This window comes from Anser anser (assembly GCF_964211835.1).
Source record: "Anser anser genome assembly, chromosome: 2".
In the NCBI taxonomy this organism is placed as follows: domain Eukaryota; kingdom Metazoa; phylum Chordata; class Aves; order Anseriformes; family Anatidae; genus Anser; species Anser anser.
In genome coordinates, this window is record NC_139721.1 from 117,883,575 (window position 1) to 117,902,393 (window position 18,819).

At 38.3% G+C, this 18,819-nt stretch overlaps 1 protein-coding gene across 2 annotated transcripts in view; it reads right to left on the reverse strand.

The window, feature by feature from the left end:
* COL6A6 (collagen type VI alpha 6 chain) overlaps positions 1–18,819 on the reverse strand; it is a 52,319-nt gene that overhangs the window by 22,220 nt on the left and 11,280 nt on the right. For both annotated transcript variants that reach the window (XM_083825693.1, XM_083825694.1), the window contains 13 exons: positions 18,165–18,716; positions 16,800–17,348; positions 15,707–16,291; positions 13,610–14,185; positions 9,307–9,656; positions 8,013–8,091; positions 6,516–6,661; positions 6,312–6,404; positions 4,782–4,835; positions 3,752–3,823; positions 3,241–3,267; positions 514–558; positions 212–265 (listed from right to left, as the gene is read on the reverse strand). In XM_083825693.1, coding sequence (XP_083681819.1) covers positions 212–265; positions 514–558; positions 3,241–3,267; positions 3,752–3,823; positions 4,782–4,835; positions 6,312–6,404; positions 6,516–6,661; positions 8,013–8,091; positions 9,307–9,656; positions 13,610–14,185; positions 15,707–16,291; positions 16,800–17,348; positions 18,165–18,716 — 3,182 coding nt within the window. The remainder of the gene's footprint in view (positions 1–211; positions 266–513; positions 559–3,240; positions 3,268–3,751; positions 3,824–4,781; positions 4,836–6,311; positions 6,405–6,515; positions 6,662–8,012; positions 8,092–9,306; positions 9,657–13,609; positions 14,186–15,706; positions 16,292–16,799; positions 17,349–18,164; positions 18,717–18,819) is intronic.

Below are 18,819 nucleotides of genomic sequence, written 5' to 3' on the forward strand. Positions count from 1 at the left end.
GACAGTATCTGTGGTAGAGAGAGGCCAGACAAGATAACACAGATCTGTTTAAATCAGTGGAGCTACACTGATTTGCAGCAGAGGCCTCATCATATATGAGAACAGGCAGCTATATATATTAGATATTATAATATATTAGAGAAAAAGTCACAGGCATTACACTTCAGAAAGACATTTTTGTAAAATCTTGTTACTATAAATGATACTTCACCCGTTTTCCAGGGCTGCCTTTCTCTCCGGAAAGCCCAGGAGGTCCATTGTCTCCCTAGACTCACAAAGAGGGAAGAAATTATAAAAAATAATGAATGTTCTTTCTGATAAATGCGGTTCACAAATTCTGTCTGACAGGATCCAACTTCTATTAGACATGTAACTCCAAACACTAAACTGATTTTCTGTTCAGGTTTAAAGCCCATTCAAAGAGGCAGAAATCTGTGCCTTTGAACCTTGAAATAGGTTCAAAATAGGTTAAATAGGTTTTTAATTGAACTACACATTTGAAGCATAGCTTACCTGCTCTCCATCAATGCCATCAAGTCCACCATCGCCGTGTTCACCCTATAGCAATAAGCAAAAAGCCATCATATTAGCATCAGTCCACTTGTGTCCTTGATCAAGGAAAGAGGTGTTGATCCTGTTTTTGGATACTTGAAAAAGAATAGCTTTTTTTGATGGTTAGCAGGAATAATTAAGAATAATAACTAGGAGCTAATAATTAAGAATTTAAAAAGAATTACTAACTTCTAAAAGAGTTCATAGTTAAGAACAGTTAATAAGAACAATTGTTAAAACTACAGATCTTATCCAGGATTTAAATTGTGCTTTGCTATATGCTGGTTTTTCACAACTGCAGCACCTTCAAAAACTAGGTATATTCTGAAATACAACTACCTTATATGTCTGAATTGTTTATTTGTTTTTAAAACTCATTTTATTACTGTGAAAGGTGTATTGAAAAGCTAAAAAGAATAACCATGATAAGAACAATTACAGAAAGTTTATCTTAGGCTTTGGGACATGTTAAAAAAAATCATTGTTTTGGCAATGTAATGCTTGTTTCCATCAGGATCAATCCTGACATCCGTGATATAAAATAGTATTATTCAAAAGGTTAACACCTCCAAAACTAATGAAGGCACTATTTGCCAAGGTATTCGTGGAATCAATGTAGCAGCTGTACAATTAGCACAAGACTAATTGTAGTCTTGCATAGCAAGCTTGAGAAGACAACACTATAAATACAAGTAAGAGGGCTGCTTCTGGCTGATCTAGGAAAAGAGATTAAAGAAAAAGTCAGTCTATCTTGCCTTTTGTGCCACGTAAAGAGCAACCCTGCTCCCATGCAAACAAGCCCTGCTCTTCTCTTCACTTTGCAGAAATCAATCACCACATTGCAACCATTTATGGAAGTCAATTTGTCATAAAAATACCTATTCAAACCTGAGGATTTTGTGATGTTAACTTGCTCTGGAAATAAAGAATGAAGTCGCTGAATAGAGTTATAGCTGTCAGAAAATCACTTCATTTATGCATCCTCCACAATGTTTCAGATCTGGCCATGCAATACATTCATTTTTAAAGATATTTTGAAGTGCTTCCCTCTTTCATTACTGGATATAAGAAAAGAATTAACTGTGATGTTCTTACTTTTAATAATAAATGAAATTTGCCGAGACCACAGTCATTTTACTACCTGAGATCTGAAAAGGTATTCAACAAATCACTGAATGTGGCACAACAGCATGTTATAAATGTCAGTTATACCAACAGGAGTCTCAGTCTGACAGACTCTACAGATGCAATAGTTTTGTAGGTTTTGATGTTAAATTGAATTTTCAAAACCACCAAGGTAAAGTTCCTGAGGAAAAGTGTTACTCATTTTTAACAGTTTTAAATGTACTACAAGAAAAATCAGGTGGCTGTACATTTTGGCAAAATTAACACCATAAACAAAAATTTCTTGAATTAAGTATTCAAGAAGAAGTAAACAGTCCTGACTCTTGCTCAAGTCTTATTTTCTCCCTCGCTCATTTCCTACCTCAGACAGCCTGATCTAAACTTCATTGTATTAAGTATTCTGTATTGCCTTTTTTTCCAAATAGTTGTATTAAAATTCCTTGCAGACTTCAATAAACATCTTCAGCCTTACTAAGTTAACAGTATTAGATTCATTTTTTATATGCTGAAAGTTTAATATTTTTAGTTGAAATAAAAAGTGGATTTGATGACACAACATAATGAAATATTCACATTTTCATTAGATTTCAGTAGGGTTTTTGCTCCTGGTAATTCCCACTGTACAATTCAATTTGAACAAGTCAAAATCGTCAGCAAGTACTCTCCCTTCTCTATAATGAGATGTTTCAGATACTTAAAGGAGGACAAATTATTTCAGGAAACAGAACAGAAAATGGAATAGGAAAGAAAAATACATAGGAGGATTTAAAAAGTCAGTAGAGAGCAGTACTCTAAACAGAGTTGAGGTATCAAAAAACACACTCAGAACTTCCTCACATGTGCAGGTTCTCAGGATGGAAATAAATGTCTTCCAAGTCTCTGAGGCTCCTAAATCTTTTCTAGGGGTGTTTTTGTCATGAAAGCATGACATACAATTTAAATTCCATTTTAACTGCTCTAGCTTGGAACCTAATACTGCCATTCTGATCACTGTCTTCCAGAATTCACTTTTTATTAACAAATTGGTAACAATCTCTCTTTGATGAACATGTATGTTTGAAAGGCTAAATAAGTAGAGTTGCAATATCAGTGAGTGACAAAAATAGCTGAAAAGAAGTTTGGATATTGAAAAAGTGTCAATAACGACTGAAAAATACTGCCTAAATCTGCAATAGATATCAGTCAGTCTTCCCCCCCACCCTTTCTCCTCTGCTTCCTCAACATTCAGAATATGAAATTCAGCCGACCTGAATTACTGCCTTGACAGACGACTAAAATAGGAAGTAAACTCCTTTCTTGTCAATTAGAGTAAATCAATTATGACTGCAACCATCCTAAACTCTCAATACAAATAAGACTTAGCATCTCATACTTAAATCCACTCTTATACAATCATGTCGATAGTATATTAAATACTCTAAGGTTTTTATGCTATTCCTTCCTTGCTATAGTGTTTATAGTAATAAACACTATTACATTATATTACACAAAGTAATAATGAATTAAAATGAAGCAGAGCACAGTTGTCCTGAAAGAAAATTGATCACACATGCAAACACATACCTGACTTCCCTGATAACCTCTGTAGCCCTGAAATTGAAAATAAACGTGAATGAAATTTGGTGACAATTTTTTATTTTTATTTTTTAAATCAAGCTTCAGAAGCAGGACACAAGTTTGCTATGCAGAGGCCTGATGGGCTCAGTATTTGTAACCCCTATTGGAAACCATTCCCCTCCTACCACACAGGGGACTGACCCCCTTCCTGTACGAAGATGGTACAGCCTTCATTTTCATTCTCATTCTGTAAAGTTTAGTAGTTTTACCTGCAGCCAGTCTGGAGTTTGTGATAGTAAAGACATCGGCAATTACTGAGTCAGCAAAATCCCATGCCATTTGACCAGACTTTGAATACACAAAGTACCTCTCAAAAAGTTCTTTTGAGACAGCAAAAATTGTCTGTTCTTACAGCTGGAGGTCTTGCTCTCCATCCATACCTCAGGAATACAGCACAGTACAAAAAACAGTTTCATGGAAAACAAGATTACGAAATGCTTCTAAGCGACATACTTGCCTTAAGGCCTCTGGCACCTGTACATCCCCTGTCTCCTCGAGTCCCATTGAAACCAATTGGACCTCTGCCCCCCTTAAGAAGCAAAAGGGAATGTTAAGATTCACCCATATGAAGATTGTTACATGTTATATCATGAAATAATGTATCTTAAATAATTCTGTGGAAATTTTCTGTAGCAACTAGTTACAACCAGTGATTTCCAAAGAAATTGTTAAACCACCATCCCAATGAAGTTTCTTGATAAACTTAGATGACAACTGCTTTTCTTCATTACTGTCTTCCTCTTAACAGGAGGTTGACTTGCCCTAAGTAGTTTCACCAAAGGCAAATTCAGGCTGACCAATCTACTGTGAGAATTGGAACTACTCCAATGCAGACTTTACAATTAGGTGCAGAGAGAAATCCTTGGCTTGTTCTTGGCTTGCAGGCTTCTGACCTTTAGTTAGGAGTGACATCCATGTAATGGGGGCAGTGCTGTAAACCTAGTTCTATGCTTTTAGTGCTAAGGAAGTTACTTATTCTTCATGGGATTTTTGTTTATTTCTAGACAGCAAAAGAAGAAATACTCCCAGGGGACTGGACTTTGGCATATGCACATTATGCTGAATTCTATGAAAGGAACAGCACACTGCAAAGGACTTAGAACATCACCAAAACACTACAAAATATAATTTTGTTACCCAGTTATAAGATATTCAGTCATGCTAAGAAGGGAAGAGATGGCTCTGAGATTATCACACAATCTGTCTAGAGTCTGTCATGGAAAACGATCACATAAATTACTCAAAAATATACCACATAAGATGTTGTTGTATGATTCTTTCTAACTGATGCTGTTCTTACATCAAAAGCTATTAGTTATTATGGTGAAGTACAGATACATAGAGAATTAAGTCCATATATTTACCTTAAGACACACTTTGCTTAAATACATTTTAGGTTAATATTGATGATGCTGTGTGAATGAGTAAATGCAGACAGATCTAGGCACCAACAAAAATGATTGCAGCAGGAAAGAGTGTTTACTTACAACCCCACCTTCCTCGCCAGGATGACCAGGAATTCCTCTGTAACCTGCACTTCCCTGAAAAAATGGGAACATAAGAGATGATAAACTGTTCTCCAAGCACATGGGTTCATTAGTATTGGATTAGTCTGCACATGCAGATAGAAAACATTTCTTGGAAACTGGATCTGGTTATGCTGGAGAGGGCAGGCTTCTCCAATTGCAGTTATACAGCCACTCTGCACAATTCCAGAATACTTCACATGGTTGTGGGGAAAAAAATACACCACAGTGCAACAATGTCCAATATAAGAGTTCAGTATACTATTTCATGAAACTGCTTAATGAATTAACAAAGCCCAGTGGGTTTTTGGTCAAACTAAGTATCTTCCTTTGCGATTTTGACAAGGAAATATTATACAGTAATGAAATTCTAAGGTGAAATGAAAAATATAAGGAAGTGGAAATTTGTTAGGACAAAGGTTTTGCAATACCTTACAAAGACTTTAGGAATATTGCAACTTTGTATTTGAAGTGATGCAAACCTCACATCCTCAGGTTAAAAAGAAAAAAAAATCTCTCAGAGAAGTAAGAACAGACAGAATTTCTAGGAATGAAAATGAACAAGAATGAGACAATTTTGTGCTGCAAGAATGTGCTTTTAAAATTGTAAGTTGTGCAACCCAAGGCATCATGCCTGTCTACCTGCAATACAACTACAAGTACATTCTGAATACTGTTTTGTCTGAGCACTATAATCCAGATATTTCAATAAAGCAGGTGTAAGAATATCAACAAGACTAACAGAAGAGATCAGTAAACTGTTTTATGAATACTTATTGCAAGACTATACCCGTGCTAAGAGATAACCAAAAATGGTTTTAACTGAAACCAGATAATTGAAGAGTGTAAACTACAAATACAAGTTATTTAGTGTGTTACTGGAATAAGCAGAAGTAATGGAATGAAAAGAACACAAGACAAATGGAAACTACATATACCAAAAGCTTTAATAATGAGGTCTACTATTATGCTGTAGAAGTGGTGAAAACTGCAATATTTAAAACAAACAATAAAGGAGACAATATAAAAGCTTTAAGGAAACGCTGTAAATTAGTGCTGTATTGATAAGGAGAAACTTACAGTAGAGAATATTCAGAATAACCAGAACACACAAAAGGATGAAATTCACATCTAGTGAAGAAGAACTATTATTTTCTACTCTTAGTTTGGCAACTGGAAGTTTATTATTCACAGTTAGCTAAAAAGGCTCTTGGTTAATCAGAAACCATTTTGAAATCTCTCTCTACTTTCTGCTGAATTCTGCAAAGAGTGCTTAAAGACTTCTATGTGTCTGAATGATTTTCATTAAAAAAATACTTTTGCAATAGGAACATGCAGTAGAGAAATGATCACATTGCATGTTTCTTCTTCATAAATCCTAATAGCAAGGGCTGTGGGCACCTGCATGCATGCTTCAAATTACCACAAAACACAAATAAACCTTGAAATAATAAAGAAATTCTTATGTAGCATCTACCGCAGCTCTCTTACCTTACTTCCAGGAATTCCCCGGGCACCACGTTCACCAATTTCTCCAAGGCATTTACAAAAAACATCACAGCATTTTCTTTCTGCAACAGTATCCTGAAAAAATGACAAGCAACATAGCATTTGTGTAAAGTTGATTACAAAATAAAAAGAAAAAAAAAAAAAAGATTGTTTCCCCCATTTTGTTTATATCACAAAAGGACTTACAAGGCTGTTCTGCAAGATGCGTGCAATATCCGCAAATTCAATACTCAGAGGTTCGTTGTTTTCAAAACCTCTGCCAAACTCTATTTCTCGAAGTTCAGTCAAATTCTGTGTATTGTCCAGACCAACTAATAGAAGTGCATCAAGGCCTTCAACATAAGCATAGATTGAAGTTTGTGAATGCCTGACCTATATTATTTAACCAACAACATGATTGCGAATAATAGCAATTCTCTGAAACTTAAATTTTATAGCATGTTGAAAGAAATCAAGCCATTGAGAACAACACATGAGACAAAAATTAAGACTAGTTATCTTCCAGTTAACTTCTCTCCCAGCTGACAGACTGAACTGCTACTTCTGCTCAAGAGCTAACCTCAGTGTCCAAAGAGAAGTGTAAAACTCTTCTCTTCCACAGAAAACAGATTTGGGTCTAACATCTGGCACTACATTTGTCAGTAAGAGGGACTGCTCTAGCTGCTGAAGGTGCCCTCCAGAAAGCAGGAAAATCTCAGGCCCTCTGCACCCTGGAAGTGTTTCTTCAAATATCTATCAACCCATGAATGGAATGGTTCATGGGGATAACAGTGGGAAGAGGGAACTAAAGCTTGCTCAAGCCATTTCTTCAGCTGGAGGCCAGTCTCAGATGATCTGTCTACCTTTACCTACTGAATTACATATTCATACAAATTGATTTCAGGGCTCCTCAGCTTCCATTTGATCTTTCCTGCTGACAAATAAAGTCAGCATTCCTCTTTAGGTCACAAGAGAATTGTATTTTACATCGCACATTTTAATCAGTCATTAAAATTTTCTTCTTATTGTAGATACATCTTTGGCCTATCTTACAGTAGAATGAAGTGAGGTCAGTTTTTGAGGAAATCTTTTATCCTCACTTTCCACTCTTTCTACCACTTGCATTTAAGGCAGTGGGAACCTTGGAACATGCAGTGATGTGACAGAAAAGGTTCTAACCAACAGCCTCTGTTTGATGGCAAAGCTACAGAAAAGTACAAGCCAAAGGAACACAATAAAAGGAAGGTATCTTGTACTGAAAGAGTAATTTTCTGCAGTGGAATTCATCCTGAAGTACTTCCAGAAGCTAAGTGTCTACCCTAAGCTTAGAACCAGCCTCTGCTTAATTTCTACTTTAGATCTGTATTGCAGAATATTTTAACATAGATCAAACCCAGAAGAAAAAATCTGTAGCTTAAAATAATAGATAATAATAATAATAAACAGTCTTCATTTACTACATTAAAATATTAGCTCAAGAGTACAACTAAAGATGAAAAACCCCATGCAAATACCCTAGAATGGATAATAATTCTGAACATCACAAACATTGATACACGTGGAGAAGCAAACACTCTCCCAGTGACTTGCGAGGAATACCCTCAATGGGGAGAGTCATGTTATTTAGGAAAGTTGTAGTGGCAGAACAATACATTGGTTCATGTGTCAGTAGGAGGCCGGAGCATTGATGTAGTGCCCTAATACCTTTGAAGCGAAAAGAATCGGCTGCTTTTCTGAGATCTTCCAGTGCATCGTCCAGTCCATCTGAAAACACTAACAGAACCTGTCAGGAAAGGGAATAACACTGAATCACTTAAGAGATATTAAAAGCTGTGTCAGTGTGAAAAGTACAGTTTGCGCTGGAAACTGACTACAAGGTAGTTCAAATTCCACTACTTTGTGGTAGACCTAAAACATGCACAGTGGAAAAAGAGCAAGAAGAAAAGAACACAAAACTCTCTTTTCTCTGACAACACTCCTATGTGAGGGATCTGTCTTGCCACCCATTTCTTAGCATTGCTATTATTGTATTATATGTGTCATTTTCTTAGTATGCTAGCCTGAAGACCAGCTCTGCTGTGACTTAAACAATGAAGAGTTTTCACTGATGTCAGAGGAGTTCTCCTATATGTGAATGTGGAAAAGAAGTTTGAAGAAGCAAAGATTTTCTTTTCTGCAAGATAACCTTCAGTTGGATGCCATCTGAGCTGCATCTACTCCATCATCTCTGGGTAACGGCCGGGACAGCTACCCCCAACCGGCCAGATGGATGTCCCATACCACAGAATCACAGAATATTAGAGATTGGAAGGGACCTTGAAAGATCATCTAGTCCAATCCCCCTGCCAGAGCAGAAACACCTAAATCATGTCATACAGGAATGTGTCCAGGTGGGTTTTGAAAGTCTACAGAGAAGGAGACTCCACAACCCCCCTGGGCAGCCTGTTCCAGTGCTCTGTCACCCTCACCGTAAAAAAGTTTTGTCTCTTATTTAAGTGTAACCTCCTATGTTCCAGCTTGCACCCATTGCCCCTTATCCTATCATTGGATGTCACTGACGAGAGCCTGGCTCCATCCTCCTGACACTAACCATTTACATATTTATAAACGTTAATAAGGTCACCCCTCGGTCTCTTCTTCTGATGTATTTACCCTTACAAGGGCAAACATGTCCTTTCTCAGTAAGGTGTTCCTTAACAGAGACCTTAGCAAGTGAAAATATTCAAACAGCTACTATACAACGTGCCCAGTGCCTTACTGAGTCAGCACCTTATTAAAAGTAAACTGTCAAGGCAATGATCCTGAAACATTTCAATGAGATTTTTTTTTTTTCACTTAAATGGAAAGATTCCTTTCACTTCAGAAGAGATTAGGTCAAGCCTTTGAGACCACCAATTCCTGAGCTACCTTTTTGCTTCCCTGCAGTAGTCAGCATCAGAGTCAACAAATTTGAAACTACGTAATTTTTCCAATTTGTATACTCACACCATTAAATTACCTTCACTTTAGCAGAGGTTGCACTAAAGAACTTCTCCTGAATTGCCTGTAAGAAGTCCACATTCAGGTAAGTGTCCACTGTGGCCTGTGCATCTAAGAACTTCTGGATGATCCCTTCATTATAGTCCTCAAAATCAGACTCAAAGATTAATTTTTTGGCCTGTGCCAATACTTGAAATTTGAACCTAATGTTGACTGGAAAGCCAGTTTTACAACAGACACTTGGCCGCGATTTCATTTGGTGTAAAAGTTTGGGGAGGAATGTTTGCAATTTCTGTTTCAGAAGCAGTGAAGATGCTGGCCGTGTATGCCTTGAAATATCAATTCCTATAGAAAGGTCCATATTGCAATCTGTGAAGAAAGCAGAGGAAGCAGGAAATTATAAACATACAACATTTATGAACTGTGTCTTTCATCAGGATCATGGGAGTGGAACAAAAATCAACATGGTAGATTTAAAACCAGAAGTCGGAGTCAGTGAGATGGTGTTTTATATTTACTGAAAACCTATCGGACCACCAGTTTCAGTGGGGATACATAAACTTGCAGCTACTAAGGCCTGATCCTATATTACCAGACACATGTACACACACAAACTGCAAAACAGTGAAGAAGAGCTTACAGCTCTTCTTCAGCTGCCAAATGGCCTCAAAGGGCTTAATCTTGAAAGTATTTCCATAAGCTTTGCTACCAGCAGAAAATACACAATACATATCCCAATTGCAATGCAAAGCTTGAGGGCTGACTGTGCTTTATCGTTTTGCCACAAGATCTGATACTACATACAAACATAGAACAACAGGCCAAAGAAACAAAAGTGATAGTGGCAGCATCCTCTACAGGCAATATCCGTGAATAACACCGTGAATAACAGCTGCTGTGAGGTGAGGGCTACCTCAGTTGCAGAATTGCTTGCATAGTTCCTGATAATAACAGCAAATATTGTGATGTGGTCTGTTACTCCCCTGCAATCTCTTGCCCCAGTCAAGCAGCCAAACTACTTGGTTTATTTCTTCTGTACCTTGATTCTTCATGTGTCATGCTGGATTTTATTGTGTCCCTAGATGCATCACTATCCATCACTGTATCTCTGCAAGGTAGTCTGAGACTTGCAATTTTATGTGTAAAACAGCACTCGCCCTAATTTTGTTCCTTCTTCACCCACTGGCTCTGAAACACTTGTCAAACACAAGGTTGTTTTCCATGTTTGCTACTTTGGGCTAATTCTTATGGGCAATTATTCCTTAAAAATTTCATTGCAGTGTTGTCATTCATAGCTCTGTTTGCAGGGGGAACAAAGGATATTTAATGAATGAATGCAATTCGGATAGTACACATATGTAGAATAGAAAATAAGAGCAATTGAATTTGGTTTTCCCATTTGTTTTAGTCACTATAGAACCAGGGAGAAAAGCCTTGGGAAAGATGATTGTGTTTCAGCTATTTAACCAAATAAATTCAGAAAATTTCACCTCAGAGTAACAATTGTTATATTCCAGTATTCACGCTTATGGTACAAACTACCCCCAGAGGGTATGATTTGCTGCTAAGGAGCACAAGAATCTTTAAACGTGGAAGGTTGTGGTGAATGAGTTTTTATGGCTACAAAATCCAAATGACATTCAGGCCTTGGAGCAGCATAAGAAATCTACACAGCTTTTCTGTGTAGTTCACAGCAAGTTAATATTTTTCTTAAACAGTTAAATATATCTACACACACATACAAACACAACACAGTCATGCCCCTTAGCCAGAGTTTGTGAGGTTGCCCATCTGATTTCAAGATTCACAGAACACCTGTGATGCAAAGGCCACCATCAGCTCAGGAACAGCATTTTTTCTAATTGTGTATGGATTTTCTGATGAGACATTTCCATGGACGTTAAACTTACAAGATATTTTTTCCAGTATGTGTTCACATCCAGCACACAGAAAATATGTTTTCAAAATGAGATTTTTTTTTTAAACCACATTCTTTGGAGGAAACGCAAAGGGCAGCCATGGACTCACCAGTTTAGCCCTGATCATCCACACTGCTTAGCTCTGAGAAGCATTACCTGCAAACTCCTCATGTACCAGCAATAACAGTACCAGAACAGCAATAAAGCATTCACTTCTGTTTTGTTGCGTTGCATATGAGAATGTGTGAAACAGCTTCCATACTCTGTCAATAGTCTGTTTATTGCAGTACTAAACACTTCTATGTACCTAACCTGTTTTCCTAATCACCTGTTCTCCCACACACATCCACTTCGTTAAACTGGCCTGTCTTCATGCTGCAAAGGTATTTTTTTTTGTCCCCCTGTTGACTTTCCATTACCTGGAATGCAGTTCTTTACATTAAAAATCTGGCAGTTTAGAAGATAGTGACTGGAGAAAGGGGAATTAAGAATTGTTATGGGTAAGAAGATCAGTGAATAAAGGAAAACAGATTCCCAGCCAAGATAACAAAGTCTTCATAGGAAATGCATCATTGGTTTATGAGACAAGTTGATCTAAAACTTAAAAGCATATAAATCAGTAAGATCAGAGCCAACACGCTTTCCTTAATTTTGTTCTCTCTAAACTTAAAAAGTGTGCCTGTAGATATATACATCGAGTTTACTGTTCCATCTTCCATTAAATCTCTCTGTTCTCTGGTCATGAGACACCAGGAGATGCTAGTGCCCCAGTCATGCTATTCCACATCCATGCACTCCACTTTCCCAGCAGCCCTTTGTTTGTTTTCAGGAGCCAGGGGATGCCTTTTCAGGTGGAGGTTTGCTCCGGTTTTGATGGGGAAAAAAGGGGTTAGGGCGCAGAGCTCATACTGATGAAGGCCAGGCTATCCCCTCTGAAAATCACCTGAGCAGACGGCATTAACATAGAGAGCAGCTTCTGGCTTTGGGAGGGAAGATTCAACTCTTTTTTTGGACCCCACCATTCCAGCAAACATCAGCCAGTTTTGCTGTGTTTAAGATCTCCTAAGCCCAGGGTGCAGCAGAGGTAACTTTATTTGTTCAACGATTTTGTGAAGTTATTTCTATTTGTTTAACCATTGTTACAAAAAGCCTTAGACAAGCAGTGTGGTCATCACAGCGTGCCTTCCTCACAGTGAGTTTCTGATCAGTAGGGGAATTAAACCTGGAGCTAGGTACGGAGAGCTAGGTATGATCAGTTTTATGGTATAACAAAGACAATAAACAGCATGTGTCTGACTCGTAAAATGTTACCTCTACGGTAAAAATGCAGGGAAGACATGGAGCTTTAAGGACAGTCACAGTCCCTGCAAGAATGGGATCACAGAAAGAGAACTGCTCCAGCACATTTTCTCCCTGCTGTCCCTAATCAATCTCATCCATTTACACCCCAGTAGGTCCCTTCTTTACCTTCAGTGTAAGAAAATTCATCTTTTTGATTTGTCATTTGCCACTTTTTTCTATTGCAATTTAACGAACATCTACAGTATTATCCTTCTGTATAACTGGCATGAGTACATAATTTTAAAGAACAATTTTGTGGGTTTTCTGCCTCCATCTTCCCACGACTAGGTGACTGATACTGCAGCACCATATTAGAATAAACTCAGATACAAAAACATCATCCAACATCTGATAAAAGTTGCTACATTAATCAAAGACACAACTGAACCTTCTGTTTTCTTTGGGGCTGAGAGCCTCTCAGGCTGTGCAACATCCCTGGAAGGGCATCCAATCTACCGTTGCCACCAACTAGATGTAGTAGGAAATACCGCCTCCTGTTTCTTATATAGGGAAAGCTTTTGGGTAGCATCTCAGCATCACAGTGAATTTGCTACTCACACCATGCCAATACCTCCCACATAACCAAGGATGGATTTTCCCACACCCCCTTCTCAACAGTGCCGGTGTAGGACTTTTGTCAACAGCTGCTACTGACAGTCCTTTTGGAGCAGGATGGTCATGGTCAGCTGTAGATGACAGTTGTTTTTTTTTGAAACGCTATTTTACAAATACCACCAAATTGCATTTTTCTTTTCTTTTCTTGTGATTAGGATATTGAGGGCATGTCTTCTCTGTCTCCTTTTAGACACTGAGGAACTATGAATGTGAATGCTAGATGTGAAGCACTGTCTCACCTCTGAAGCTATATAGCAAAAAGCATAATGGTTCTTGACTGAAGAAAGTGCAAACGTAGAAAGTTACAAAACCGAGTAACCTGAGCAGAGCTCTTTGGTAAAACAGCTGCATTGCTTCCCAGATAGCTTTGGTACTTTTGCCAGGGACTGCTTGCAGCCACGTAGAAATTTACCGTTATATACCCAACAAAACATTTACATTGCTTACCCTGGGTAGGAATGTCTTTGTATTCACAGAGCTCATTGACAACAGTCCTCTTGATGGTTTTCAGGGCATCAAAGTTCTCCACTGTGAACACTCTCTTTGCATCACCAGCTATTCGAAGCAGATCAAAGGAATTTATAAGCCCTACACCAACTGCAAAGACATGTACCCCATCGCTTCTCAAATCCACTGCTGCATCCTCCACATTGTCATGAGACTGCCCGTCTGTAATCACAATGAGGTTCTGTGAAACTCCTCTCTTCTTGCGGCCTCCGTGGACAGGCTGAAAAAGACTATGAACAAACCTCAGCGCTTTCCCAGTGTATGTAGAGGATTTCAGTTGTTCGATTCTGTCGATGCGTTCCTTTATGATGACGTCATTATAGAACTCATTAAGAGAAAATTCTTTCTGGGGTTCTTCGCTGTATTGGACTACCCCAACATGTACGTTGTTCCTAGAAATAACAAAACTGTCCAAAACTTCCTTCATGAAGGTCTTCATGACAGAAAAGTCATTGTTTGATATGCTTCCTGATCCATCCATCAAGAACATCAGGTCTGCTACTTGTTCACTGCAAACTTAGGGAAAAAGCAGGGAAGGAACACAAAACAACAACAAAAACAGTGAGGAACATAATTTTGGCACTGTTTAACCTTTTCCTTTTTCTCTTCAGTGTAAGCCTTTACTCACAAAAGCTGTTCACAGAGAGGTCATGCAAGGACATCATCTATCCATCATCTAACTTTAACCCTATGAACTTCCATGCATAGATAAAATTCATCTTTTCCCAGCATTAACTTGCAGAAGAAAACACAGTTCTTTACATATCAGCTAAAAGACCGGCTGGGGGAGACATAACAAAACAGAACTTGCAAGCAATGTCAACCCCTTGGCTGAGGAATGACAGAATTTACCTACCAATAAAGTTAAATCAGTATAACTACCTCACTCAAAATATTCATCCTCTCTTGGTACCTGGAAGGCCACTTTGGGGAAAAAGCACTTGAACTGCATGACTTCTATGGAGAAAGTTTCTCCATGAGGTGGAGAAATTTTTTGCCTGTTATTTTCATTGCCTAAGCAGAGTTCCCTTGCATATTTATTGGCAGCTTCTATTCAAGGTGTCAAAGGTGTATTTCACTGGATCTAATTGCTTGGTAGAGAGAACCTGATACTGTTTGTTGTGCAGCAAGAAAAAAGGATGGACAAGAAGCCATCTTTCAAGCCATCATGGACAATTATTGAGCTGGTCTGCCTGATTAGTGGGAAGTTTACCCTTCTAGCATAGTCATGGTGCCTGTCTTTACCCTGGAAGCACTACAATTTGTGTCCTTTACATTTTTTTCCACACAGAATAAAGCAAAAGTTTTATTACAATAGCTTTCCCTTGATGGGACCTAACAGTGTACCATCTGAATGCTGTATCATATCCATCCTAACACTTGAGGGAATGCAGAAGGCATCATTGCACAGAATCTTACTGATCTGGGTGACTACAAGAAAGAAATCAGAAAAGGGAAATGAGTGGAGAGGAGTGGAAACTCTTTGCCTTTAAGAGTAAATCTATCATCAACCACTTTTCCATGCATAGATCAAAAATAGTTAACTGTGCCCCATAACAGAATATATGCAGGGATAAACACCATCTCACTTTTAAAGAAGCTTTAACAATAAACTAAACACACTGACTGTAAACTACCTATTTCTAGACAGAAAATGAGAGACAGAAGAGTAGAAGGGAACACAGAGAAACAGGGGCCTCAAGAGAGAATGGGCTCAATATATGGGGGAGCCAGGGCACTGCTCAAGTGTAGAGAACTGCTTTATGTTAATGAAAACTAGTTGTTAGAAGAAATCTGCCTCCATTCATCAGTGTAAGCAGCCTCTTGAAAATAGCTGATGGAAGCCCATCAGTAGAAGATAACTTCTGAGATTGCATTTAATATGTGCTGCATTTTAAGCAGAGGGCTGTCACCAGACTTTTCCACTTATCCTCCTATTATGTCCACAAAATATATTTAACACTGATCTTTGCTTTTAACAGTCTGCATCAGTTGTAGAAAAAAGATCTAGTAGATCTATTCATAAGTATCCTTTACCTGGCTTAGATTTCTCACACACGATTTGAGTAAGGTTTTTATGTATGCTTCCCAGTGCATCATAGTTCTGTGCAAAGAATAATTTTTCTTGATCTTCAGAAATTTCTTTAAGTTCTGCTCTGTTTGCTTTGCTTATTCCAACAGCAATTAAGTTGATTTCATCTTCCTTCAAAGCTTTTATGGCCATGGGAAGGTTGGCTTTATCTGATGGTACAGTTGGTTCATCAGTAATAAGAACAAGGATCCTAGTGACAGCAAGAGACGATGGACGTCCGCCATAGTTCACACCAAATCTTTGCCTTGCAAAGTTCAAAGCTCTTGCAGTAAAGGGCTTGCCTGGCAGAGGCTTCAAGTTGAATATTTTTTTTCTAATCCGAGATTTGGAGGCATATGAATTCAACAAGAAATATGCCTCCGGCGTAGAGCTATAGACCACAACACCAAACTGAACTTTGTCCACCCCAACCACTGAGGTATTAACTACTGCTTCTATAAGACGATGCACATTTTTGAACTGCAGGTCTGTAACACCAGATGATCCATGCACTACAAAGATGATATCAGCAACTTCTGCTCTCTTGCACGCTATTAGTGGAAACAGGAAAAAAAAAAAAAAAAAGAAACAAGGTTATAATTCTGTCTCTCTCCTTCAGCCCTTTTCTTGCACACTGTTATTGAAAACTGAAGAAACAAAGAAACAAGGTTATAATTCTGTCTCTCTCCCTCACCCCTTTCTCTCCTTCAACCCTTTGCATAGGGATTTTTGTTTCCATATTCCAGCTGTAACCTTAAAGTGCAAAGACACTGCAGAAGCCTGAAAGCAAAAGCTTGGGTGTCTTCCTTAAAGAAGGGGAAATATTTACCTACCTTCTCATAAGAAAAAGAGTGAGATCACACCCTACAAAAAGAACAAGTCTATGTTCTTATACTGCATTTCATTCCACTTCCACTGTGTATCATTATGGAGAACAGAGCTGTAAATCATACCATGAACATGGAAAACAAAATCTTGCCTTACAAAGAATTAACAGGAAAAAAGAAAAAGAAAAAAAAAAAGAAAGAAAATACAGAGGTGGATATCATCACTACTTACAATTCTGTAGATTACAAATTTCAAAGAGAATCTGCTTTTGTATGAAGTTAATGTCATTCTCAAAGAACACTTTGTCTTGACTGCCGGTAATCTCCAAAAGCTGGGAATTGTTCGCATGGAGCATGTCGATAGCAAATATAGTTACGCCTTTCTTCCGTATGGCCCTGGCTGGTTTTTTTACAGAATCGTGGGCTTCCCCATCGGTGACCACTATTAGGTATTGTTTCAATTCAGGACGTCCTCCTCTAGGTTGATCAAAGTAAGGGGCAGCAAGGGTCAGTGCTTTCCCAGTCAGTGTTCCTGATTTAATCTGCTTCATTTTCTGAATGGCTCTCTGCATATCAGCTGTAGTGTTGTATCTGTCAAGCTGGAACTCTTCTCTCATTTTAGAGCTGAACTGAAGCATGCCAATTCGAACATTATCAAGCCCAACATTAATGTTGTTCACAAAGGACTGCATGAAATCCTTCACCTTCTGAAACTCATCTGGACGGACACTTTCTGAGCCATCCACAAGGAAAACAACATCAGCTCTCACGTTTTTACAGACTAAGAAAAAGAAAAAGAAAGAAAGAAAGAAAAAAAAAAGAATAGGCTAAAACCACAAATCTCTTCTCTCCTGCGCTTTTAACATTTCAGCTGGATCAAAACCCAAAAGACAGTAAATGACAGAATGGGCAGATAGATCTCATCAGTAGATCTGTCAAAAAATAACTGACTGCAGAAGGTGAACTCGAGGCTTAACAGCTAACATGTAAACAAAGGCTGGAGAGTACTAGAGATGCCTTTGTTCATCCCCCAACTTCAAGAGAAAGAATCCTGCTGCTTGATATAACCGCTTTCCTTCAAGCTATTATGTGGTGCAGAAAGAGACATACACAATCCCTGGATAAGAGTAGTTTGCACGTGTCAGAAAAACATCCCCTGACTTGGGTATTGAAAAATCAGAATTTATCTCCTTGTGAAAGCCAAGTGTTCTGCAGTGCTCAGACTGCTTACCTGTTCAGAACCACAAGTACCCGGTGTTAGACTGCAGGCAATTATCACCAGGTTCTTTGTCTCTTCTCACAAAATGTGGTTGGGACAAGACAAAGAACAAGTACTTAGACTTTTACTATAGGGCACTTTCCCAGTTGAAGAAGTTCAATTTCTGCTATTTAGCTTTATTTTATGTTGCTCATCGACTAGTAAAATCTGTACGTTGAAAGAAGGTTACCTAGTCTTGACATGGCTAAGTATGAGATTACCAACACGCAGGTCTTTATTTCTGATATGTAGCAATATCGTTTTCAGTATTAACAAAACATATAAGCACATTCTAACACTAGTTGCTTGGAAATGATCAGGCTTAGGAGATGCTCTTACCATTTGTTGAACAGATATTTTGCACAATTCCATCTTTAATATTTTTCAGGGAATCAAAGTCATTCACAAAATACACTCTATCATTTGTTTCTGCTATTTCCTCCAACTGTTGTTGATCAGCTTCCTTGACACCGATGGCATAGATAGTGATCCCTTGTTGCCTCAGCTCACTTGCTGCTTGCTTCACCTTATCTTCAGATTGACCATCTGTAATCACTACCAGGATCTGTGGAACATTTTCCCTAGATGCCATTTGGAACAGACTTTTCATATATATTAACGCATTTCCAGTTCTGGTACCTCCACCTATTTGATTAATATTCCTAATTGCCTCTACTAACGTCACCATTTGGTTGTACTGGCCAATCACAAATTCTGTCCTTGACTCAGATGCATACTGAACCACACCAATACGAACATTGTTGGCACCAACTTGGAACATTCTGATAGTCTCATTCACAAACGTTTTCATGTCGTCGAAATCACTTGGATGTATGCTGCCAGAGCCGTCAATCAAGAAATAAATGTCAGCTTCCTCTGTGTCCACACAACCTAATTAGCAAGAAAAAAAAAAGGTGGGGGGGGGGGAGGGATGGAAAGGGGGAGTTACAGAATTTTTGACACTTTCAAGAGTGAGAAAAATCACTTGACAACT